At 33.8% G+C, this 26,804-nt stretch overlaps 2 protein-coding genes across 4 annotated transcripts in view; one reads left to right on the top strand and one right to left on the bottom strand.

The window, feature by feature from the left end:
* The window catches only part of Rab3GAP1 (RAB3 GTPase activating protein subunit 1), a 131,926-nt gene that overhangs the window by 95,625 nt on the left and 9,497 nt on the right, over nucleotides 1-26,804 (top strand). For all 3 annotated transcript variants that reach the window (XM_076448191.1, XM_076448192.1, XM_076448193.1), the window contains 4 exons: nucleotides 21,319-21,373; nucleotides 21,770-22,001; nucleotides 23,025-23,125; nucleotides 25,476-25,613. In XM_076448191.1, the coding sequence (XP_076304306.1) occupies nucleotides 21,319-21,373; nucleotides 21,770-22,001; nucleotides 23,025-23,125; nucleotides 25,476-25,613 (526 nt within the window). The remainder of the gene's footprint in view (nucleotides 1-21,318; nucleotides 21,374-21,769; nucleotides 22,002-23,024; nucleotides 23,126-25,475; nucleotides 25,614-26,804) is intronic.
* Nucleotides 8,780-15,819, bottom strand: LOC143222147 (uncharacterized). Its single transcript, XM_076448195.1, has 3 exons — nucleotides 15,663-15,819; nucleotides 12,638-13,466; nucleotides 8,780-10,960 (listed from the first exon to the last, which is right to left on the bottom strand). The coding sequence occupies exons 2-3, from the start codon at nucleotides 13,449-13,451 to the stop codon at nucleotides 9,024-9,026; spliced, it is 2,751 nt and encodes a 916-aa protein (XP_076304310.1). The 5' UTR covers nucleotides 13,452-13,466; nucleotides 15,663-15,819; the 3' UTR covers nucleotides 8,780-9,023.

Here is a 26,804-nt window from a genome sequence, read left to right on the forward strand (position 1 = left end):
CAAAACTAAAATAGAACTCTTTCCTTGCATTAAAAACCGGGTGTAGTTAACATACAAATGTGAAATCGAATGGCTGCATTTTGTTTCCCAACTTTGGGTCCATAGGTGCTTTATTTGGCAAACGCACCAAAGAAATGGTGGTGAGTGTTACTTCCGCTAATCTATCGGTTCAAAATTATGGAGAGCTAACACAGATAGCCTTCTTGTAACTTTGCGCGCACATCCAAACAAAGAAAACTTGCGTTAAGATATTTGATGCAACTGGACGGCTTGGACATTGAAGCATAAAGAGCATTTATATAAAATAACCTTTCGTGTGTATGAACATTTAAAACGCCCATGGTATTGAGGATATTATGAGTTTTGATTAATTCCTAGTATGTGTAAAAATAACAAAGTCATAGCATACTTTATCCTATGTTTTAAACCACATCTTAGAAATGACATGTAATGTGCGTGCGCGAGTTATGTCAGTAATTGGAGTTAAATAGTAATGTTGCATATATGTAACACAAGAATCTGCGTAAAGTATAGCGAAATTGTTTTTAATCATTTTGTTTAGAGTTCTTCCAGTATTATGCAAAATAAATATTTTAATTTGAAGTGCTAAAATATATTTGTATAGACTTGTTAATGAGTTTAGTGTTCAAACAATTCCTGTTAACCTGAAAAAACTTAATGATTGTGTACTAGTCGCTACCAATAAAATAGCATGATAAGTCGAGTGGAAACTATAATTTAGTGATATAATCAATCCAACGCAATAACTTTTAATTCTAGCGTCCTACTTGCATGGTTTCAAAAGAAGTTGTTATCGGTGTGACCAAGTTTTAGATTAAGTATATATTTGTATGCGTGTGTATATACATATATATATATATATATCTTTCGTGTTGTTGTTTTTTCAACGAATCAAAATAATAAGTGTTGTAAAGGCAGATTTGTATGTAGTGTGTTTTTGTGATTGTTTAACAATAAGGACAATATCTCTTCTTTTTTTTAACATGCCAAATTACTCTACCCATTGTGTCACATTACGTGAAAAATGTGTTTAGAATATTTATACAATCAAGTCTGTATGTATGTAACGCCTTATCAAACGAGATAAAATCTCTTATGTAATATTGATTGTTTAGAAGTAAACACAAAACTACAGAATGGGCTATATGTGCTCTTCTCGCAACGGGTATCGAAATCCGGTTCGTAGCGGTGTGAGTCCACTGTGCCACTGGTGGGGAGGCTTATGTAAAACAAGTTGAAATAATTTTATAGACTAATAACTAAAAATCCGATTTGTTCAGTTAACAGTGCTGCCATTAAATATTTATAGGTTCTCGTTGACATCTTTGTACTATAAACAAAATAGAATTAGAACACTCTTTTGCCCTGTTTGTACTGCAACCCCGAACTGAGCCATTAAAAAGTAATTGGTTAGGGTTATGATAACAATTATTTGTAAGTAATTAATTGTTTTTGTCGAAGAATCTTTTTAAAAAGTAAGACTTACGGGCAACTTATGAAAGGTATATCTTTCATCATAAAAATCGAAAATGTTATAACACATAAATTACCTTACTTTTGTTTTGTAATTGTCTGAATGTAGCTTATGTTGGTTTTCTGTAGACATATATTACAATGGCACAAGATGAGTTCAATTGCACTTTGTTAGAATGATGTTCAAGCGTTATGCAGCCCTTGAAATTATTTCTTCTGTTTTAAAGTTATGTTCAGTCTAAAGCCCCTGGTTATGTACTGTCGCTCGATATCATAATGTACAATGTAACAAATATAAGTGAAAGATAGCGAGGTCGAACTTGTACTACATATTGAATACTCTCCACAGAAAAACTATTGTACATGAATGCCAGCTTGAAGATTACGTTTTAACAGACCAAAGGCACCAAAACCCATCTGGATTGCACTGGAAGACTTTATGTATACGTGAGATAATTGTGATTCCAGTTTCTTCTGTCACCTTTCTGTCGAAAAAAGCCGTTTTTTAACTTTTGGCTAGTGAAAATATGTCAGTTTCGGATTATGATTACTTTCTTGTTAATGTTGCCAGGAAATACGGCATGTAATGTCTGTTGGCTCATAATGCTTCGCCAGCTAAGTAAATGTAATAGTACTGTCTGTTGTATACCCATGTAATTACTTCGAAATGTGTGGATGGATCTTAACCAAATTTGATATATAGAGTTATTGGGTCCATGGAGAAATACATACAAATTTTCAGTTTTGCGCCTTTTACGGGCGTTTTTGCATTTTTTTAAACCATTACTTCACTCCCTGATGAGAGATCTTCACCAAATTTGGTATGAAGATTTGTTCTGTCGATTTGGAAATAAGTGCAAATATTTGGTTTCACATTTTGTGTTTTGCAGTTTGTTTGTTTTTTGTTGTTTTTTTACAATTATAAATAAAGGAGGCAACTTTTCGTGTCCTAAGATAAACTTTCATTAATAATGAATTTACATTACTTCAGTCCAAAGGACGTGTACTCCAGCTAGTTTTTAATGTTGTTGTTAGTTCAGTTTTGGTTTTATGTTTGTTATTATTCTCAATATTACCCTTATTTTTACTTATTATGTGTAGTATTATTATATTGTTTATTCCAAAGGTATCGGAACCAGGGATGCTACAGCACCCATAAGTACCAGTGCTGGGCGTTCTAAAGTGGTATTGTAGACATTTTGTCTGATGCTGGTGTTTGAGTATAGTACTCACAAAGCCATAGTGGTGCTGTAATGTTCTTGTTTAGCATTGTAGTGTGTATCCATGTAGGACTCCATGTTGAGTGGAGTCAGTGGGCACTGAATCGTTCTCGTCAAGGAAGGTTATCTGAACTGTAACACACGGCCATATATTCCCAGTCCTCTCAGATATTTCCAGTATCAGCAGTTCGATCATTCAAAGGCATCATGTCGTAGTTCTGTAACGTGTGCCATTGTGGTGACAAAACCCATAATACCTATGAGTGCGAACTGAGCACTCACTGTGTTAATTGTGGTGGTTTCCACCCCCTCTTACTATCATTCTTGCTATAAAGAGGTGTAGGGACAGCATTTAAAAACTATTTACAATGTTTCTTGTCCAGAGACTCGGACGTTTTGTCCCCTACTTTATCTCAAACATACGCCACTGCACAACTCTCCACTGCCACAGTGTAAGTGCAGATTAACCTTTCTGTGTTTTCTTCAAAGTCTTTCTCACACTATTTGAAAAGTATTTTGCCCTCTGTGGATGCTAGGATTGAAGAGTGTACGTCTACTTCTGTCCTCATCATTGACTACCCAGGTCTGTCTCTTTACATTATCTGTTTGAGTCCATCTTCTTCATCCTCGAGATGTAGAACGATTACTCTTTCATTCACATCCTCAGTCACGGGGATCTACTTCTACTGACAAATATCTGCCCACTTGACTCAGGACAGAATCCATGGAGGTCGACAGATCTCCTTCTAATAAAGAAAAATGGCGTAGTCGTAAACAGGAGGATTATTCAAGAAGTTCTCCTCCACCGTAATAAAAATGACCACTTTGGTGCACTGAAATTGTCGAAGATTTTGTACTGATTTAGATACATTAAGACCTTAATCGATTCTTATCATCCTATGTATCATCTTTTACAGGAAACATTCATGAAACCTGTCATCTTGTGGTAGGTTACCTTATACTGGAATAAGAGGTTGTGTGATGGGCGAGTTCATGAAGAGGTGGCACTGATGGTTGACCAGCACATACTCACCTTGTCTGTGCCACTTGGTTCTCCTTTGGAGGCTGTAACCATCTGTATCTCCTTCAGTCATACCAATACTGTTTCTTCACTCTACCTGTCTTTTGGAGATACTTACAATCGATCATATCTTGAAGCTCTTATAGAACAGTTACCATCTCCCTTTTCATCTTTGAGTTGTGCTGATATTGATGGAAAGGTCATTCTGTGCAGTGTATGCTCTTGGATCACAACCTGTCTCTCTTTATTACTGGTTCAAGCAGCTATTCGTTCTATACCCAAAACCGGAGATGTTCTCACTGTCCATGATGGCCTCCAGCTGCCAGCAGGTACAGAAGGTTCAGAAACAAGCCAGAGATACCTTTTGCAGGTATACCACTACATCTGCATTGTTTTCAAGTCTATACATAACATAACATGTCAGACATCAAAGCCAAAAGGATCTTGGATTAAGTTTATAACTATCATCTCTTCTACCATGAGTTCCAAAATCATGTGGGATAAGATTCAAACAGTCAATAAGAGGTATGCTCTCGTCTCTTTTCAATCTTTTTCTCCAATGACCAGAATGTTGCTTATCTACAGAGCACCACCTATACTCTCAGAAAGAGCTTTTCTCATCTTTCCAGCTCTTCTGTTTCTTCTGCAGACTTCTCTTTCCTTTCGGGCCGATCGTCTTTATGGGTGTAATTGCCCTCTTACACTGATGTAACTCAAGCTTGTTCTTCATTGGTCTAACAGTACGTTATTCGATGTGATACATTTTACTGTGAGATACTGCACCATCTCTCTCCCACCTTTCTTGTTCCTCTTCTGGTTATCTTTAATCATATCTAACAGGAGAATATTTTTCCTGATGTTTGACACCATACTTTTATCTTACCTTTTGGTAAACTTGGGAATTATCTCAAGACTCTTTTTAATTATTGTCCAATTGCTTTGACAAGCTGTCACTTCACGGTTTTGAAGAGGATGGTTAATACTCGTCTTATTTGGTTTCTTGAATCAAACAACTTCCTCTTGTTCATCCATAATTGGTTCCATTTACAGTGCTCCACTCTATACCACCTGATTTGACTTAAAACCTTGATCAGGGAAGTCTTCCTTAAGATAGAACATTTTGTCTCCATTTTCTTCTATCTTAAGAAGGCTTACAACACAAGTGGAAGTACAGCATTTTGAAGGATTTCCACTCATATTGGTTGCGTAGCCATTTACCCACTTTCCCACTTTGGCGTCCTTTTAGGGTAGTGCCTTGAGTGTCATGCTGTTTAGTGCGAAAATCAATGCTATTACTCGGCAACTTTCTCCTACTGTTGCAAATGCCCTCTATGTCGATGAATTCTACATCTCGTGTAGGTCTTTAGACATGAGATTAATTAAAAGGCAGCTTCATACTGCTCTCAGTCACTTGTTAAAGTGGACCATGTCAAATGGTTTAGCCTCTTCTTTTTCTAAAACCATTTGCATGCACTTTTGCAACGAATAGGGTTTACACCTTGATCCAGAACTCCATCTCAGTAGTGTTGTTTTTCCCATAGTCCCTGAGGTTTATTTATCACTGTAAGCTTACTTTTATTTCTCACATAAAACAGCGACATCTTCCGTGTCCTTTCTTCCACCTCTTAGGGAGTGGATCAATATTCTATGCTGAAGATCTATTGTGCCCTTATTTGATCCAGACCAGTAGTCTCTGGTCTGTGGTTCTGTCAGGACTTCTGTCTTGAAGATGCTTGGACCCTAATCACCTTCTGTAGTTTTGGCTCAGCACAAAAGCTTTCTGCACTTCTTACAGAGTTTGTATACAGACTCCCACAAATTTCCTCTTCCCATCCATTGTTTAGAACTTTTCTGTAGTTTGCACTTTGATTCTCCATCGCACCAAACATGCTCGCCCTTTCAGCCGTGAGGGCGTTATAATATTATGGTCAATTCCACTATTCGTTGGAAAAGAGTAGCCCAAGAGTTGGCAGTTGGTGGTGATGACTAGCTACCTTCTCTCTAGCCTTACACTGCTAAATTAGGGACGGCTAGCTCAGATAGCTCTCGAGTAGCTTTGCGCGAAATTCACAGAAACAAACAGTAATTCTACAACGCAATAAATATTATTTATATTCGTTTTCCAATCAATTATGGTGATTACGAGGCCAGTGAAATTGACAGACCCCATATAGATATGGTGGAGAAAATAAGAGACAGTGTATAAAGTCTTACCCAAAAACATTAAAAATGTATTTAAGATGATTTAGAAATTATACAAATAATATTTGAGATTTTTAGAATGAAAAAAGGTTTTAATCATAACTCGAAAATCACTTCACACTCAAACTTGTTACGAAACAGACAAGGTATTTAAAAAAATCTTTAGTAAAAGTAATCTATTAAAAATTGATTTTTTTTTTGTACAAAACACTTGCGATCTTAATTGAAAGTCTACTTACGCTACATCACAAGTTATAGTATACACTGTTGGCCAAAATCATAAGGCCAATGAACATGAAGAAAAAATATTAATTTTGCGTTGTTAGACTCAACCTCTTATTTGAGGAGAGCTTTGAAAGATGAAAATAAGAAAAGGGAAAATAAAAATAAAAAACGTTTTTAGCACTCAATAGGGAAAATGTGAACACTATGAAATTTGTCTAAATACTACCTTGTCAAAAGATTAAGACCATACCAAAAAGAAGTCCTAAACAGGGTAGAAAATGCCCAACAAGAGGTCTCAGTCACGGCCGTCATTGCGAATAACTGCAAACATTTGCTTTGGCATGGTCGATATAAGCGTTTCCAGAAGGCTGGCTGGAATGTTATTCCAAGTGGTGAAGATGGTTTAACGAAGATCATGCACTGTTTGGAATTGACGTTCATTTCTATAGACTTCCCTTGCCATCCACCCACAAACATTTTCAATGGGGTTCAGTTCGCGCGAACACGCTGGATGGTCCAAAAGAATCACGTTATTTGCCATGTAAAAGTTCTTTGTCCTGCAGACATTGTGGATTGCAGCGTTGTCCTGCCGAAAGATCCAGTCATTTCCGCACAAGCGAGGACCTTCAGTCAGTAAGGATGCTCTCTCTAACATACCAATGTAGCCAGCTGCTGTTTGACGCCCTTGTATAACCTGAAGCTCCATTGTTCCATGGAAGGAGAAAGCACTCCAGATCATGATGGAACCTTCTCCACTGTGTCGTGTAGAAAATGTCTCCATTGGGATATCCTTATCGTGCCAGTAACGTTGGAAGCCATCTGGACCATCCAGGTTAAATTTTTTCTCATCATAGAACAAAATCTTCCTCCACTTTTCTACGTCCCATGTTTGGTGCTTCACAGCAAGTTTAACCGAACTGTTTTGTGATGTGAAGGCGTGGCCTTTGAAGACGTTTACTGTTTTTAAAACCTTTCTCTCGTAGATGCCGTCTTGTTGTTCTTGACGATCGCCTGGTGTCTTGCCGGACAATCCATCAAATCCTCCTGCTCAATGCTGGCGAAATTTTTTTGGGCCGACTACTTGAAATTCTCGTTCTGTATATCTCATGGTCTTTTAAGAAATTTGCAACAGCAGTTTTACTACGCCCAATCTCACCAGCGATAGCACGTTGAGAGAAACTTTGCTCTTGCAGCTCGACAATTCTGCTACATTTAAATTCTATCACCTTTTTATCATTTGCCATGTTTATACCCAATGTAACACAGGAGATGTCAGTGGGAGATGCTGACAATGCTAATGCTTGAACACAAATGACTAAGTTTTTTTACGTGTTTATCGATTAACGATTCGTTTCAGTATGGTCTTAAACTTTTGACCAGCTAGTATTTAGGCTAATTTCACAGTGTTCACATTTTCCTTATTAAATGCTAAAAAAGGTTTTTTTTTCTTCCCTTTTCTTATTTTCGTCTTTCGAAGCTCTACTCAAATAAGTGGTTGAGTATAACAATGCAAAATGCATATTTTGTCTTTATGTTCATTGGCCTTAAGATTTTGGCCAGCAGTGTATTTATACTATAACTTGTGATGCAGTGTAAGTTCCTTCATTTAACATATGCAAATGTGTATACGAACTCATGTATATTGTATCAAGCCTCTCGCGAAAGGTTCAAGGAAGAATTACACACATGTAGTTGTGGTAGATATTTAAAAACTGTTGAATGCACATTGTTTTCACGTAAAAAATACGCCATGCATGCAGAAGAAATAACGTTAGAGGTGACGTCACATTGCGTGGTTATCATTCCCAGCCGTCAGATCAGTGGATACGTTTCCTATTAACCTGTGGATATGTACAATTAAATTTGTTAAAATATATGTCACAGTTTAAAAATTGTATAGAGTTGAATGCATGAAGTGAGTCTATAGTCACCCTGTATTATTCTTATATTTATTGTTTTGGTTCATTTTGTTCTTATCGTTTGTGGTTGTTATTCATTATTTTCTGTATGCTTATTTATTTGAATTTCACGCAAAGCTACACGAAAGCTGTCTGTGCTAGTTATCCCTAATTTTGCAGTGTAAGACTAGAGAGAATGCAGCAAGTCACCACTACCCACCGCCACTATTGGGCTTCTCTTTTTACCAACGAATAGCGGGAGTTTTATTGAACATCACATTATAACGCCCCCACAGTTGAAGGGACGAACATGTATGGTATGATGGGGATTCGATCCCACAACCGTGAAGTGATTAGTCAAGCGCCTTAACCACCTGGCCATGCCGGCACTGTTTCCTTTTGCTTGTAATTGTTTTATTTTTTGTATTCAAGCTTCTTGTTTTTCTTAGTAGTATTGTGATGTTTAATGTTTTTGCCCTTGAGTATGTTTTTCTTATATTCAGTTTTGTGCTCATGTCTGTTATTCTCAGCATTATCTTGATATTTATGTTAGACTTAGTGATGTCTTTGTTATATTTCGTGTTGTATTTATTATTGTTCTTGTATTATTTTGCTCAGTATTATCTTTGTCCTCTTGTTTTGTGTTTAATATTATCCTTATGTTTATAGTTGTTTTGATGTTTTTAGTGCCCGATGATAATAAACTTTCCAACAAAAAGTATATTAAAACTTAGATACTTTAATGATAAAAATGATGAGTACACATGCTATATATATATTCAATTCTGGACAACGCTCTTAAATCTATTTATGTATAGGCAGTTTCTAATAAGCACTGCACATATAAATTGAGTATAAGGACTTTCCATTTCTAAGTGATAAACATTAGGTCCCTTCTGCTGGATGTTTATCAATAATTTTAGAAACAACACCTTTTGTTGATTTCACTACGTTGCACTTCTGTTACACGTGCTCAATATAGTATGGTTTGGAATGAATCTGAGCAATGGCTACAGAGGGTCTACCACGCTGAATAGAGCTGGACTTACAGCTCACAGAATTTATGGGGTTATTGTTAGAATTTGGTGGTCGATGCCATAACTTTTCTGTAGAAACACTTACCAGACTTCGATCACACTGGCTGTCTGAATCGTAGGAGGAATCCTCATGCGTATGATTACTCTGTTGAGGTAGATGACGCTCTCGAGATTTGAAGTTATTCGGCAGGCTAAAACGTGGGTGAAATGGAATGCTTTGACTTTTAGATTGTGCTTGGGTATTTCTTGGTAGGGTTCTCGTTCCTTGCACAAAAACTTGGACTTTTTGTCCTCCAATGTATTCTATTTCCTGTGGATTAATGTAAGGGAGAGAGCGACTGGAGGTATTTCTGGTGGAAAAATAATCCTTATTGAAGTTTTTATGTTGGAGACTAAAATAATTTTGGCTACCTCCGGGAGGTAGTCGAGGGATGAGACAGTCTGTGTTTGCAGTGTAACTTCCACCAGCTGTAGCCTTATAACTAGAACTTCCAAGAATATTTGAGTTACTTAGAATACCTTGCTCTCTGATACTAAGTCTTGTATTTATGTATCGGATTGGAAGAGTAGGTCTTGCGTCGTCGCAGCGAGAAATCATTTCTCTCTCATCTGGAATATTGAGCTGGGCAGTATTTCTGTGTGCTTCTTTCTCATTCGTATCTTCACTCCTTTCTTCTGAAAGGAATGTGGGTGATCTAACCTTGTCACTTTCTTCTCCACACCCATCTACTGATGTCTTTTTATTTTGATTTGTTTTTACTGACTTGTTACGTTTTAGAAATTCAATGGTTTTGGACATCTGAAAAATAGACTTTGGACAACAGAAAAATGCAATAACTATGATCACAAAGGTTGTGAAGGTTGACACGGATGTTGCCACAGCAACCTCTATCGTAGGAAACAATTTTTTTTCATTGGTTTCGATCTCTCTGCAGTCTATATAATAATTTTCGTCAGATTTATTTCTAATATCTGTAACCATGCCAACCAGACAAACTTCATACCCAGTAGAAGGTTGTAGGTCCTTTACTGTGTATTCATAGGCAAGTTTTGTCAAGTTCAAGAATGTAGGTTTACTGATCTTCAATTCAGTGAAATTGGAAATGGTAAACCTTCGAAATCGGATCGTCCACTGGAGGAGTTCATGACTGCTTCCCCAACTAACTGCTTGATGCTTTAATAACTGGCTTGATAGCGAGGGTTTGGCTAACTCCCAGCGGATTGTTACTGTGTTGGTTGTTATGTCCAGTGTCATAAAAATCTCTTTGTTGTCCAGATTCTGGTCTATTGCTAAAACATTTTTATTGTTATCTTGGGTTACTTCATTTGCAGACAGGGGAAGGGGTTTTGTTTGGACACGTTGACACTTCTTTGGCTCTACTAGGAGTTCGCCCTCTTCCATAACTCCAACACAAATACTGTAATTAGTGTCTGGGCTAAGATTCTTAATTTCATCAGTGTAGACTATTTCCCGCTGTCTGTCATCTGAATTGTAATAATGACTTTGCTGGTGAGGAATTAAGGTCATTTTGTAAGGATTGCCTTGTGCTTTCCTATACAAGAGCCCCCAGTTGTGATTAGTTTTATCGGTGGGCAGAACCTTCCATGAAGCAAAGATGCTGCTGGCTGTACTTCCTAAAGCCAAAAATTCATACTGACCTAATTTGTCTGTCACAGAATTTAAAATCTTTGATGTTGAATGGTTAAACCGGCTTGGACATATGATATCAGGCTGGACTTCAGACAATTTTTTACTTTTTATGTGAGGAGGTGTAAAACATTTTGGAAGTAAAATTGTTATATTAGTTGTCTTGAGCCATTCTAGAATCCCAGCTACGTCACAGTCACAATAGACAGGGTTATCTGTATGATCATCATAAGATATAAAACTCCAATAAAATATTATGACTATAAATTCATGTTAAACGATAATTTTAAAAAATATAAGACTTTTCAATGATGAGTATGACTAAAATTAGAAAGATTTTCGGAAACTTTTATATATATATATTATTTAATCATGTTGATACGTTTTACTTTAAAAAAAAATGTTAAGAGGACCTTGGCTTTAATTTTGCGGAATTATTACTTTTTATTAATAAGGACTTCAATTCTGGAATTTTGTGATTGTCCCTTCCAGAATTTTCTCAAGAGTGACTGTTATGTTGTAAAACAAGTTTTTAAGGGGATTTGTTATTGTTTTTATTTTTATTTTCCAGAATGACGGGAAAATCTTCGCTGTGTTTGTATACATGTATATATATATAATATCTTTATACATGGAAGTTTGTATTATTTTCACGTTAGATTTTGCATTTAACTTGTATCAGTACATTCACCTTCCCCTATCCGTAAATTTTGGAAGTGCAAATCCATACTTTATACTAAAAGACGTTGAATATTTTCGTAGTTTTAAAACATTCAGAACTCTGAACTTTAAATGTGGTTTAGTCTTTGGGTATGCGTGTAGCTTCTATAAACACGTTTTTTGTTTTAATAGTGTGGAATTTTTCAGAAAAATTAGAAGTTAGCATAAACAATGAGAGAAAGGCTTCGATACTTTTGTATCCTTGCCTTTTTATGTATATCAGCTAGGTTCCTACCTGCGTATTTCGATCAATCGGACGTGATCCAACATCGTACCTTCAGACAGTGTAGATAAAAATAAAATACATAGCTAAATTGTTAAACAACAATTAAGTTTACTTTGTTTTCACCCTGTATGAATTTGAAGGTTATCACTAATATTCTTTAAAGGTGCCTTCTGTCCAAACAAGTTATTGTATCATAAAATTGTTAACAGTAATCTGTCACTTCCATTTGTAATTTTAAGTTAGATTGCTGTCACCGTCGTTTTCCATTAACTGACAGTTTCCATGTTGCTTTAAAACACTATGTTCTTTAACGAAGTGCTTCAATAATATTAAATGAAAAAAAGTTGTGTTTTTACTACACTTGTTTGGGTTAAAACTTTTTATATATAATTTTTTAATTCATAACTTGATCCACGATTAATAGAAATGAGAAATATAAACCACGTTATTTCTTTGTCGGTATCAACAATACACCTAACACTGAATTTGATACAGAATGAATAACTATGTTGAAAAACAGCTGAAAGTTGCTTATCAAAAGCCTAATTTCAACACCTTCCAACTTCACTTTAGGCTAAGGAACTTTCTGACCCCTTTGGAAATTCAGAGTTCCGAGGTCACGTATATCTTGTTGGCCAGTTTTCCTACTAGAAGGCAAGTTAAGACTGAAAACGACTCACTAACGTTTGAAACTAGTTTCTCTAGTATCGAGACTTCTGACGGTTTGTTCCATTCACTATGGCTTTTCATTAACTGTTGCTTACGATAATGTTATTTTATTACGCCTAACAATACATTTTCAGATTATATGTGCCTTATTGTGGACATCATAAACACCAAATTATTGTGGATGGATGTTAGTAGTGTGTGAAACTATATTTATGTTAAGTTTCGAAGAATATATGTACAACGTACTATTGTTTATCAGACGGACTAGAATTCTTACCTGTGAGATTCAGTTGCTTCAGTGAAACAGCAAAAAAAAACAGATGGATTTTTGTTAGTTGATTGGAATGCAAGTCGAGAGTTTGTAAGTTTGGCAGTAAGGTAAAATGCATCTTCGGAAAAATGCTCAGTTGATTTTCGCTGAGATCCAGTGACTTAAGATTCGTTAGTGGTTCTTTTAACAACTGGTCAGGGACTGCTGTCAAGTTGTTTCCTCGTAAGTTTAGAATCTGCAAGCTGTTAGTAATAGGTAATATAAGCTGGCTGTCATTTTCTGAATCAATGGACTTCACTTGGTTGTAAGCCAGGTTCAATTCACGGAGATTAATCAAACGATGATAGACGGTCCACATTGACACTATGTTATTATGCTCCAAATTTAGCACTTGGAGGGAGTGAAGCGTGCTTACAGCATAGGGAATGAATCTGAGCTTGTTGTAAGATAAGTCTAAAATTCGAAGCTCCAAGTACAAAAAGGTTCCCGTAGCGACATGCTCTAGTTGGCTATCAACTATTCTTAATGTCTCTAAGGTGCTGTTGAAGATTGAGAAAATAGGGGATAGATAGAAAACATGAGAGTGTTTTATTACAATCTCTCGCGGACCTTCTGCGTTGTTGATTGACACCTGCAGCTCGTGAAAGTAAAGTCGAATGTCATCGATGGTTGTTTTATTACAATTAATCAAGAGGCTTTCCATGTTTAATTGACATTTTGGAGTTCTCACCTGAAATATGCTAACCATTAATGTCATCTTTAAAGCCATGGACACGACAATTACCAGCAGTTCCCATTCTCTTGTAATTTTATCCCTCATCTTCCGTCATCTGGACTGAAAACGAAAAAGTTCGGTGTTTACATTTGTCACAAATGTAAACCAAAATGTAGACTTTATGCTTAATCAAGAAGGAAATAAACTAAATGAACGAAAACGAGTGTTTTGTCATGATTTCCAAGACAATACCACATGATGTCAAAATTATCCTCTGTAACGGTCGTGATGGAGAAAAACCAGTATTTTAAAGAGAAACAGACTTTACAAATACTAGAACATAATTTTGTACGGAAACGTATCTCACTAATTACCAGTTTTTTTTAAATCAAATCGTATTCTCCTAATTTTTATTAAGTATCTTAAAAACATAAATATAATTTTGAAAAGGTTTTACCGACATTCTATAACAATGAAAGTGATTTAGATAACAAGATTGCTATTGAAACTAGTCACAGGCCACTGAGTTCACTAGTTTGGATTTTCTTTCGTTTCATTTCTGTGCTTGTCAAGAAGTAAGACTGTATTGTATGTAGTCAGGTGACCTCGTTATACTACAAGACCAGATTCTGGGAATTGCGCCCAATATATGTCTCACATATATAAATTGAAAGCTTGCATGTCTCAAGGTCTAAATTTCTAACTTGGTTTTTGTGTTGTTTTCCAACTTATTTATTCTACAACAGAAGTAAAGAGTTTTTAACAACGTTAGTGCATTTTATCTGCCCTTTCTTTGTGTGTATGTATCCTTAGTTTTAGCGTTAGTTCAAAATGTTTACCAACATGTGTATGTTTTGGTTCAGTGTCGTATAATTATTAATTAATAATTAACTGTTAGGTTATTTTTCCCTCCACGTCACGTATATATTACTTAAAACAATCAAGATACGCATAAATCGTGTTTTAATACTCTGGTTAAAACTCTTAAAATATTGTATTAACTATTCACACTTAGATCATGATTCCATGTTGATTAAGTTCAGCTTCTGGTTTACAACTTGTTGAGTTTTACTCATGAGTTAAAAGTCATGCTTTTGAGAACTTTTCATACTTAATTCATGGTTTTAAACTATCAACATCTTATTCAGTTACCATAACTGTTATCGTTCAACTCTTGAGTTCAAAATACAACACCCGTCTACCTATTAATAAAAACATATATTAATACCGGTTATAAACTCCTTATTGTGTAGCTTACAGTAAGAAATTGGTAATATCCAGTTCACTATACATATAAAACATCACTTTAGCCCGTAGTTTATCACCTCTTAAACCATAGTTTGACACGCTAAAACAGCCATTGTTTAACAGCTATCAGTTATATACTGTTCAGCTTCTAGTTTATCATCTCTTAAACCATAGTTTAACACGTTAAAACACTCATTGTTTAACAGATATTAGTTGGCTTTCGGTTTAAAATTTTTAAAAATTAGATGGCATAATGTGAAACCTTCAATTAAATTATTTGATAACACCTAATGTAAATAGTAAAATGTTTCGTCTATTTTTTAAAATATGTACATATTTAACATATCACTTGAGATACGCACAACCTTTAACATACTTTACTTGTTAATCTTTGACATTATTTATTTACTTAAAGTTTTGGCCAGGTACATACTTTGGTACTTAACTTTTTAGTTGTTGATTTTTGTATGCTCTGTAGAATTAATATCTCAAGTTCTAGCAAAGATTCATAATTGGTTAACAACACACTCGGCATAGTGGTAATTTATGCGAAGAAATCTTATCTGTTTGCCAAGTATACTGATATATCTGTTTTTACAAACATGACATCAAAGTGTATCCTGTTTACCTAAAATACTGTTAGAACTATTTTTATACAAAATAACATCAAATTGCATGCAGTTTATGTAGTATACTATTTAAACAATTTTTTTCGTCAAAATAGCATATAAGTTTTTAAAGTTTACCTAGTATCTTTTAGAATATTTTTACGTCAAAGTATTTGTATACAGTGCAGCTGGTGTATTGTTATAACAACTTTACTCCAAGCAATGATAAGACTGTATGCTGCTTACTTGGTGTATTGTTAGAACTGCTTTACTCGAAGTAATGATAGAATACGTGCTGTTTAGGTGGTGTATTGTAGAACTGCTTTACTCCAAGTAATTATAGCGTGCCTATTACTCCGCATGTTCTTAAAACCAAATAACTATCAACAATGTTAGATTGGATATGGTTTAAGTTTATGTAAACATACGTTTTCGTAACCTCTTAATTTATTTTATTTACCTGATGTCCGAACTGACTTGATCCACGTTAATTGAAATCCTTACATATGATGAGGGTCGGAACTCTGGACTGGCGTGCCAAAAGAAACACGCGTACTTGAAGTTCTGCTACTCTCGTTCCGTCTCATATACACTCATATAAGAACTGGGTCAGGTATGTAGTTTCCATCAAAATAGAATAGCTGAATTTACTTGTTTATGTACATTGCATTGAGTCACGTGATTTTTACGTCACCACTTATTTCGGAAACAATTCTTTCTTCGTGAATTACTTTGAGGGTTCATAAAGATTTGCCAGAACGTTTTTGTTTTTCTTTTGTATCAGTTTACTGATCTGTACCTGTACCTCAAAGTGTTTTATATCTATAGCATTAACTTCTTTAGCATAATAAGCAGCAGCTCCTATTTTTATGTTCCATGGGAGATATAAACTATGCAAGGATCCTACTAAAATCCTTCACAAGTAATGTGATGAAAGAACAATATAAGATTTATTTGTAAATTTCTTTTCCTCACCCAAACGTGAATTTCAGTGACTAGAAGATGATATAGAGGCCTAAACTGTAATTTGTTTCGATACTTCTGCAGCGACAGACTAGTTTTGCTGAATTCAACTTTCGTCAATGCTACTTGGAAGACTGAAGCAACCAAACAAAATAGTCCTAATCTAATAGTACAATGTAAGCAGTGTGGTTTTTATGTATAATTCTCTAACCACTAATAATTAGATGTACTATAACAACAAAACCAGTGTTAAATCCTACTAAAAACTTGACAGTCTGCAAGGAACAGCGTATAATAAAGGCATATAAGACCTACGTCAAAACTTTCAAGGAACATTAACAAATTCAAGGAATAAAATAACGTAAGCTATTACTAGAAACATTAGCAGTCTACAATGAATATCCCATAAAGCAACGTAAGATATTACTAGGAACATTGGTAGTTTATAAGGGACGTTTTGTAAGAAGAACATAATGAGACCTTACTAGAAACATTGACAGAATACAATAAACGTAAGAATAATGTTTAATCTTGCTAGGAACAGATAACGGGTTAAAACTGTATGTAGGCCAGAACCTATAACTGTACATAGAGAACGCGATAAAACTGTATAGGCCAGGATGTGTAACCGTGTACAGAGAACGTAAATTTCATTGCCTATTATAGCTGCTTCTTACAAAGTAACTGCTATAAATGACCAGAGCAAAACAGATTTGTAAAATTGTTCCAGCTGTGCAGTACCTTTACTATTACAGTGTTACAATATAGTCTGCCTGGTTACCTGTTACACAACCCAGTTTGTCAATATTTTGTTTCGTTTGTACAGTACATTAAAGATGAATATGCTTATACCACTTTTATAGTGTAGTACTTCATGTTACGCAACCTAGTTTGTTAATATTGTGTTGCAGTGTAATTCTTCAAATTATTTGTTGAGCAACTTTGTTTGTTTTTTGAATTTCGCGCAAAGCTACTCAAGGGCTATCTGCGCTAGCCGTCCCTAATTTAGCAGTGTAAGACTAGAGGGAAGGCAGCTAGTCATCACCACCCACCGCCAACTCTTGGGCTATTCTTTTACCAACGAATAGTGGGATTGACTGTCACATTATAACGCCCCCACGGCTGAAAAGGCGAGCATGTTTGGTGCCACTGGGATTCGAACCCACGACCCTCGGATTACGAGTCGAACGCCTTAATACGCTTGGCCATGCCGGGCTAATATATATCAAAATTATGTCCGATTTTGTAATAATGTACAACTTAAGTTATTGTTACAGATTAGTCTGTCAGATTATTTCTTATGCAACCCAATTTGTCAACGCTACGTTGTTGAGTCTATCAGTATTCTTGTATCCTATACACTTAACAGTATTTATGTTACATGTATAATTATCAGACTTACCCTTTCCTATTACGTTCTGAAGTTTATCCATATTTTTCGTTACTCTGCACAAACTGTTAGTTGGGAGTAGCTGTTTTCTGTTACAGTATACTTTCTGCCATTGTTTTACACCCTGTAAAGTCTGTCTGTGTTTCTTGTTATACTATACACACTGTCAGTTTTAACGTTTATGCTGTCAAGGAAATTGGAAACTTCATTTTTAATGATTCAAACAAACCTGTATACGTAGTTATTCAAAAATATTAATAATAATAAGATCACGCGGAATGCTGCTTTACTTCTTTGTTTCTCATAAATAATTTACCAGTGAAACTAGAAACTTGTTCTCATATATCCTACAAGTTATTTTACAACAAATAATAATAATAACATTACTAATTATCGTTTCTATCGTTTAACTGTTATTTTACAAGACTCGTATCTACAGATGCCAAACTGCTGATTAGCCAAAAAAAATTATTGGTTTTCCCCTAAAGTTGACTAGTTGAATCGAGCTTATCGAAATAAAACATAAACAACAACATAAAAACAAAAGATATAGCCATTTCAAAAACGCGTATAGGTTTTTCAGTCAATTAAGCTTCTACTTTTAACAATCGCTACAGTTACAGTATGTTCTTACCTCACTACATCTTAAGTTGATTCTAAGATTGTTGAATTAACTGACCTTGGCCTATTTTTTATCTAGCGTATATTGTTAAAAATTAGTTTGTCCTTTCCCACGTGTCGTTTTTTTATAACCTTATAAAAGAGATTACTTCGGTTAGTACACACAAATTTGTGAATAACATAAACAATATGACATAATTTAGAACCTAACTTTCAGCAGAAAGTGAATTTAAAAGAATTGTTTGCTTATCCCGTTTTTGATCTCAGATTTTGCTCTTTAATCCCTTTTGTTTTTCATTCTTGTGTTTGTTGAAAGTAATTTTTCAACTTTGTGGTGTATTCTTTTTTTCAAAATCTGTAATTCCGTAACTATCCCGTACTAATTGTTAGTTTTTTTATCCTGTATCTGAACATCCGCCATTTTTTTCAGTACTTGTATTTTTAACAAATTTTGTAGCCCGGCATGGCCAGGTGGATAAGGCACTCGACTCGTAATTTGAGGGTCGTGGGTTCGAATCCCAGTGGCACCAAACATGCTCGCCCTTTCAGCCGTGGGGGTGTTATAATGTTACGGTCAATCCCACTATTTGTTGGTAAAAGAATAGCCCAAGAGTTGGTGGTTAGTGGTGACGACTAAATGCCTTCCCTTTAGTCTTACACTGTTGAATTAGGGACGGCAAACGCAGATAGCCATCGAATAGCTTTGCGTGAAATTCCAAACAAATCAAACCAATAAATTTTGTGTTTATCGTTACATTTTTTTCTGAGAGTGTGGGATTTTATTACTTTTAACATATATTGCTATTTTAAAATAATTCAAAGATAAATTGTCACAGTTGTGTGTTCTCAGTAAGAACTAGAATTGGATAACATAGTGTGAGGAAGAACAGATGTGGTGCTGATTTGTTGTAGGCGAACAAAAAAGACAAGAGACGATGTTCAAGTTACAATTAAAATGAACCATTTTATCAGAAGAACAAGAAAAAGCTATTCATGTAGTAACTACATATTGGCATGTGGAAATTGAAGTAAAATAAATGAATTAACAGCTTAATATAATTAAAATAAGTTGTATGCATAAATAAGATGAATGGAAGTAAACGTTACTTAGGAGTGAATCACAGAAAGTACACGATAAGCAGATGATGGAAGAGACGAAGGAAGAAAAAACGGTCTTGACTCTTTCAAGATCAGAGCGAATATATGCAGAAATGTCAAAAGTGTTCAAGATCCATCACTGTTCTGTAGATGACCAGTTAGAAAATTCAATCACAACAAGCTGGAAATGCCTTTACACTGTGTGTCAATCGCGTAGCTGCCCTCTGTAGGTTACAACTATCATGCAAGAGAAGTAGTTTCTGTCTGTGATTGGTTCCTACTGCAGAAAGTAACTCCTAGGGTTCAGTTTAGCACATGACCTAGACCGGATTTAAATATCGCAAGACAGAACTTTAGAAACATGTAAAACTTTTTCTTGACGTGTAATATATATTAAAGGAGAGCATACCATAATTTCTTGGATTAAATATATTATTCTATAATTCTCTGAGTACCTTATACCTTATCTGTATTTTATTCTCAGATGGTGTTATTTTAAGTATTCTGTATATCATATTATTTTTGTACTGTATTAAGTACCCTGTTTATTTTATATGAATTAATGTTGTTTAATGTTGTTTAAAATGTTTTGTTAATGCTATTTGCTTTTCATTGGCACAGCGCTGTCTGTGGACTTATAACGCTAGGAAATGAGTTTTGATACCCGTGGCAAGCAGAGCACAGATAGCCCAATGGGTAGCTTTGTGCTTAATTACAAACACATTAAAATAATGTCATTTATTGGTCTATGTATGTTATTTTTACTGTTTTTCATTGTATAGTAAACTGATTATTTAGTTATTTTTACAGAAGTATTGAAACAAAAATTAAAATCACAATTACAAATTTATAAAATTTGGTTCTTACTTTGGCCTACAGATAAGTGTATAAAGCTTCCAAAGTAGAGATTTAATTTTATAAAGCTGCGACTGGGATTTTAATTCTTGTTTCATTACTTTTGTAGCAAGATCTCTTCATTTTAATATACATAATTGTTAATACTCTTATGTGTTTACTTTTATACTCTTCCTGTATAAAGTATATACTTTACCTTTAGAAACTATCGTTTGTCTATCCATCGATATGTAGCACCATCCGTTGGGTTGAATTAAGCAGAAAATATATTTAAGTATGTGCATGTTATGTGTACCGTTTATTGTCATTTATACGCAAAATGTCGCATAAAACCGATTACGCATCAACATGATGAGCGATTAACTGTTATATCCTTATTCGTTTGAACCTAGTTCACTTCAAAAATCGGTGTCTTAAGTCAAAACCACTGTATGTGGAAGTTTTTCTTGTTTTTATTGTATTTGGATCGGGCCACGGCCCTAGTGATTACCTTCTTGGACAGTGAATCTGAGAATCTAAAGTTTGCGTTTCTGTTACCTCAAAGTTATGCTCCGCACTTTGAGGCCTAGTGTTTGTTATGAGAAGTAATGTTAAATTCCATTATGCGTTTAAAGTAACACAAAAGTTGACGGTTGGTGCTGTTCATTTGTTTTCTTACTTCCGAGTCTATCACTTAAAAATTAGAGAATGGTAGCGCTGAAAACCCTTATGTGGTTTTGAGCGAATATTTGAAACAAACATTTTATTTATTCTAAAATATTTATTGGTAACATATGTATGACTATTTTATCATTTCAGAGAATATAACCAAAACTTTTAGCTACAGTAAGTGAAAGTTTTTTTTAATAATTTAACTACAATTTAGTTATTGATTTGAGACGATTTGATGACAGTTTTTGCTGGAACATTGCTTTTCATTTTCTGGTACGTAACAAAACGCAGCCAGAGGAAAAACTGATTTTTTTTAACTTAAGCGCCATAAACATTGCATTAATGTAACGATTGCGTATGAGTTGCAAATGAAAGTTATAAAATAAAACATTTGCTTGGTATCTGATGTGTAATATTTTCTTCACCCAAGGCAAGCGGTCCAGTTTATTATAAATCATTTTTCTATGATTAAGTCAGCATGTATATTTTGACATGAGCTTTCTTGTGGTATAACTAGTTTATCTTGTTTACTTTTCAGCTTGGAGTGGGGAGCTCCTAACCTGGCTTATTGTTTACTTCATCAGAAATTACAGGTGAGTGTTAGGCACGTCTAAAAGAAAAGGATAGAGGACGAAGTTTTCGATTAAGTTCTAGTGCCCATTTTTTATTCCCTATTTTCGTTATTCTTGCGAACATGCTAGAGGTTCTTATTAGTAATATCACTCTGAATAAGTATATGGAAGCGTATTTTGAAATAACTTCGGGTATATCTTCAGTATGTATATATTTTTTGCGGGTGTTTAGAATATTTGTTTTTACAATGATTTATCCCAAATTATAAGATTGTTTTCACTTTACTTGAAGACGATAGTTTACAGTATTGTTTTGTTGTTGTTGTTGTTGTTGACTGTGGAGTAGCGAGCAGACACTATACTTATAAATTAATTGCGTCTTTTCCAATCAATACAAGTCTTATCTTACAACTTTAGATGCTAAACTGCTGTATTCAGAGAAAAATAGCAAGAGAATGGCAACGAAGCCAGCAGAGTTTGACTTCTACGGCCAGTGGAAGCGCCATCTCTTTGTCGCCACAAAAAACAGAGCAGATGAACAGCGAAAGTGAAGATGAAGAAGAGTTTTTTGAATGTGAAGATGGCAATGAAAATTTAGTAATGGAATCACCTATGGATATAAATATCTTTCCATCAACAGAAATTAGTGGTAAGCTAAGTATTTTTGTATATATGCTTAAAAGTAAATGTATATAATAAATATTTAAATATATCAACAGTTAAATTTGAAATAACAGATTTTTTATATCTTTTTAAAATAGCAGAAAAGTACAAAGAACCCTAACCATAAATGAATTAAATAATTTGATGTAATCTGTTGAAAATAACTAACATAACACATAGCTATCAAAAGGATCTGCATGGGCCCTTTGTGCCATTGCACAAAACTGATTTGTATTAACTGTTGAATCAATGATTTGTATGAAAACTATCCTTCTTTCTGTTTCTAAACATACTAGAAAAATAGAGGAATGAATAATAAAACATCCCAAAACATGTGTGAAAATCTAGTTCCTTTTCTTTTTAACATGTAATGGTACGATAATGGTTGATAAAAAAAAGACTCATACTGTTATAAAGAAATGTACATGATATATATGGAAACATTTTACAAAGTAATTATTGCAAAGATTGATTCTTTTAAAAAATGAAATGTAGGTCAAAGTCACTGAACATATAATGTAGCTGTTTTTAATTTTTAAAATATTACATATATTTCCATACTAGAAGGAAAGCAATTAAGATGAATAGAGTTGTAGTATTTACTAAATGCAAAAACAAATGAGTGATCTCAAGATAAGTCAAATAAACTGAATAGTTGAAAGTTTCCTTAACTAATGAAATAAACTAAGCTAACTGATTATAAAGACATTTGACCATTGACATTGAAAACATAAAAATTCAGTTACTTCTGGTACTACTTATTGTTTACTACATGCAGAGTATTGTGTTATTTTTAATCACAAAATCAATATTCTTTTTATTTCATATTCTGATTGTGTTATATTTTTTAATCCTTTCTTTAATATCACTTATTTCATCACATTATTTTGTATATTTAAGTGATGCATGTTTAGCTTTGTCATGTTAATTCTTAATGAGAGCTTACTTTTTCTTTCCAATTAACTTAAGACAGAAAACTGAATTTTTTATGTTACTTGTTATGTTACAGATAACAAGAAAATGCAGTTTCAACCTGAAGGTAGGCTGAGGCCATGTGGTAGTTTAACTCTTCTTTTTGTAGATGAACCTCTCTACATTCCAGTCACACAGGTAAATGTTAATTTAACATACCTAAAAGTTAAAGCTAGTTTTAGTCTAAATCTATCATACTGAAGTATGGTAGGTGTTACTGTACAAACAAATTTCACAGCTGGTGAATAATGTGACCACTTTTAACTTTTCAGTGATTGTTTTCATTAGATTTATGAGTTTTTGAAACTAAAGGGTTGGTAATAAAAGTCATGAAGCTTACTTTCTGTAAAAAATAGTTTTTGTGTGATCGTTTTGTTATTTGTTTGAGGAGAAAACACTACTGCCGATTTTTGGTAAGAGAAACCATATACATACAGAGAACGAAAAAAGGAAAAATACTTTACCTTAACAGTTGATTTAACTGTTGAACATTTAAGAATTTTAAATTATCATTTCCATTGATTGTATGAACCTGGACAATCAGTTGCAAGTAGCCCATAAAACTAATTCATGTGTCAAATTCATCTGAGTCTTTTCCTGCACACAATCATTTCTTGTAATGAAGATATCAATTTGGAATAAATTCCAAACTAATTAAGCAGGTGTAATCTTAAAGTATCATATCCAACTTACTGCTCTTTTCAGTCAGTCAGATAAGTATTATTTCAATAGGTTCCAACAGTTTGTGTAATAGGCCTGTGGACTTAGTCATTAGGTTCAACTTTACACTCTTTAAAAAGAAATTTATTTGAATTTTGCACCAAGCTATTATGAGTAGAGCACACAAGTCACCAACTCAAGTAAGATTAGGTGTCAAATAAAGAACTTGCATAGAGATAACTGAATACAAATCAGATAACATCTTCTTTTGTATAACACTAACTCTAAATCATTTAATTCTCTTTTAAGGTTTAGATATTCCTTAACTTATTATGTTCTATAATACAGACAGATAATTACTTTAGGTACCAACTAAGTTAATGCAAGAAATTCTCTCAGTCATAATCTGTATAACAGCATTAACAATTCTTGTGAGATATCTTTCAGTAGTTCTACTGTAACAGTTATCAAATCTGCAACTTCGTTAGTAAAGTTAGTATTCTTCACTTTTCTCTCCTTATACATTACTGAATTTTAGGTGAAACACTGTTAGACTAGACACTTACAAGGAGTTTGCGCTGGTAAATTCTTGTATAATCTAGATTACTGCCATCTTCTTCTGGAGTCAGGCCCTCAGAAAACTTGATAAGTGTGGTGGAGTCAATGTTGGAGTCAGAACATGAAATTACATACAAAATATTTAGTGTGTTTCTGATTGGTCAAGAAACTCAGCAGATCTGCTTTCAAAAGTAGTTTTTTTAACTTGATTGGTACAAGTGGGATCTTCCAGCAACAAGTGGACTATTCCATTAGCCTGTAACCAAAATACACTTTGTTATTGGTCCTTAAAGAACTAATTTCTCTTCCTTATCTAATATATTTTGTAAAATCATCCAAGACAACTTAGGGTGTATAGAGACAAATCACGTAGTTCCAGTCTCTTCACGAAGAGTATTTCACCCTTGTTTTTCATTGCTGTCCTGTAACCTTCTTTATTTTATTTTATTATTTTTTTGGCATTGGTTCATTTTATCATGTGCTTTATGGATTTTCTCAATATACTACATCTCTCTGGCACAAGAATTGGTAGCTTTCAATTCTTGCACCTCTGAAATCACAACTGGAACATGTCATGGTCTAACTTATGCAATGGGCTAATCTTCAATCATTTTATTTTAATCTTTTTCATTTCACACCTGGAGAATGATTTGTTCATATTTTAACGTAAATTGAAGAACACATTTTTAGAAATCATATTTCTTAAAGTTTAAAAAAAGTAAATATCATTACCTTTTAAAGGTAAAAGACTTTTGTTTGTGTTTTTCACCAGTTTTCAGCAGTATTTCTGAAGATTAATTGAATCCTGTCATCAGGGTAACAAGGTCCAGTGTGTATTGTTTTCTATATTAGACTTGTTAAATTATCCAAATTGATTAAACTTGGTTCACTACATATTTTTACATTACTCTATTACACTTTAAAATAATCTATTCATCCACAGATTCACAAAGAAGAAAGTCCTCATTGCATAATCAAGATAAACATTTTATGTGATGACAGTGCTATGCCAATAACTAAAATATAATATAGTTCTATATAGATATGTAAATTTATGTTACATGTGATCAGTTTATTCATTTCTTTTTATGTAAGCAATTCATTGTGCCTTGATATATGGATATTGAAAACCTATGAAGTGTGGATTTGTAAGATGGAAGCTATCACACTTCATTTGTAACTGGCACTGTCAAGAACGATTATTGTTTTAATATGTTATTACTTTAAAACTTGAGATTTAATATTCTGTAATATAATATAAAAACAAAAGGAACCTGCCCCAGTGACAGAAGATATTCTGGAAGAACATGCTGAAGTCCTTGTCCAGCTTGGTACCAATCCAGAGGGTGCTGCATTAAGAGCTAGGATGCAGAGTGCATGCCTGATATCAGACATGGAAGCTTTTAAGGTTGGTGATTTTATAATGGCTCATTTCACATTAAAAGAATTTAGAATTTTGTTTATGTGAGTAAAATAAAATAAAGTTTGTTTTTGAATTCAAAGGATTTTTTATTCTAATATTTAGGTTTCACATTTAACTAACTTTTTAAGCTTAATCTTAAGAAACTTTAGAAAATATAGCTATTTTTGTATTCTTTTTGTTAATAAACTTTTATAATTGCCTATTTCCTTCTGAAGTTGTGGTTTAATTGTAGAAATCTTATCTTGCTATTTGAATATTTTTATATTTGTGAACTAATCTATTGTGAACTATTTTTTATAATGTTTGCTGAAAACAGAGAATGGCTTTGTCTATTTTGGTATACAAGAAGCTATTCTCACTTGCTATGTCCTTACATGCAAGATCATTTTGTCTATTAATAGGAGAAAAGGTCTTCTCTTTCATCGTTTGTTCATAAAACCATTAAGATTTCTTTGTATATATAATGAAGATCTAATGTTGGAACTGAATTGTATGAAATACATATAGCACTATCAATAGAAGTTATGGGCCTTATATTTATAGATAGGATTTATGAAAGCACTGTAATCAATAAATAAAAAAATTCATATTATATTAGACTACAGATAATAAATAAGGTTAGTTGAGAAATAATATGTGTGTTATATTTTCCATTATTGTCAAGAAAAACAGGTACTGTATTAATAAAACATGCAACTTGGCTATTAGTCTTTACTCCCAAATTAACACTAAAAATATATCATTAATGGTATATTAAAGATAAAATTGAATTAAAGGATAAATGTGTAGTATGTAAAATGTATTGGAATTGTGGCTTGAATTATATCAATCAGACTAGTAGAAATCTGAAGTTTCAAATTAATGGAAAGAAAAATGCTGTCAAAAAATTAAAACTTAGTGATTCACTCTTGGCAGAGCATGTGATGAACTCTCATAACATTGAATGGAATAAGGCTCAAATACTAAAAATGAATTAAACATCAGAGAAGATCTAGAAATTGTTAAACATTAAATGATTTTGAATAGAGATCTAGGCCCAAGTACAAAAGAAGTGAATTTTTTTATAAATCTCTGATGTAGGGGGAACTATACCAATGAAAGTTCCTGTGTTTCTTCTGGTCTTCTGAAAATGGTGGAATTGTTTCCACCTAAACATATAAAGTTTTAATTCTATAT

This window comes from Tachypleus tridentatus, chromosome 8 (genome assembly GCF_004210375.1).
Source record: "Tachypleus tridentatus isolate NWPU-2018 chromosome 8, ASM421037v1, whole genome shotgun sequence".
Lineage (NCBI taxonomy): Eukaryota > Metazoa > Arthropoda > Merostomata > Xiphosura > Limulidae > Tachypleus > Tachypleus tridentatus.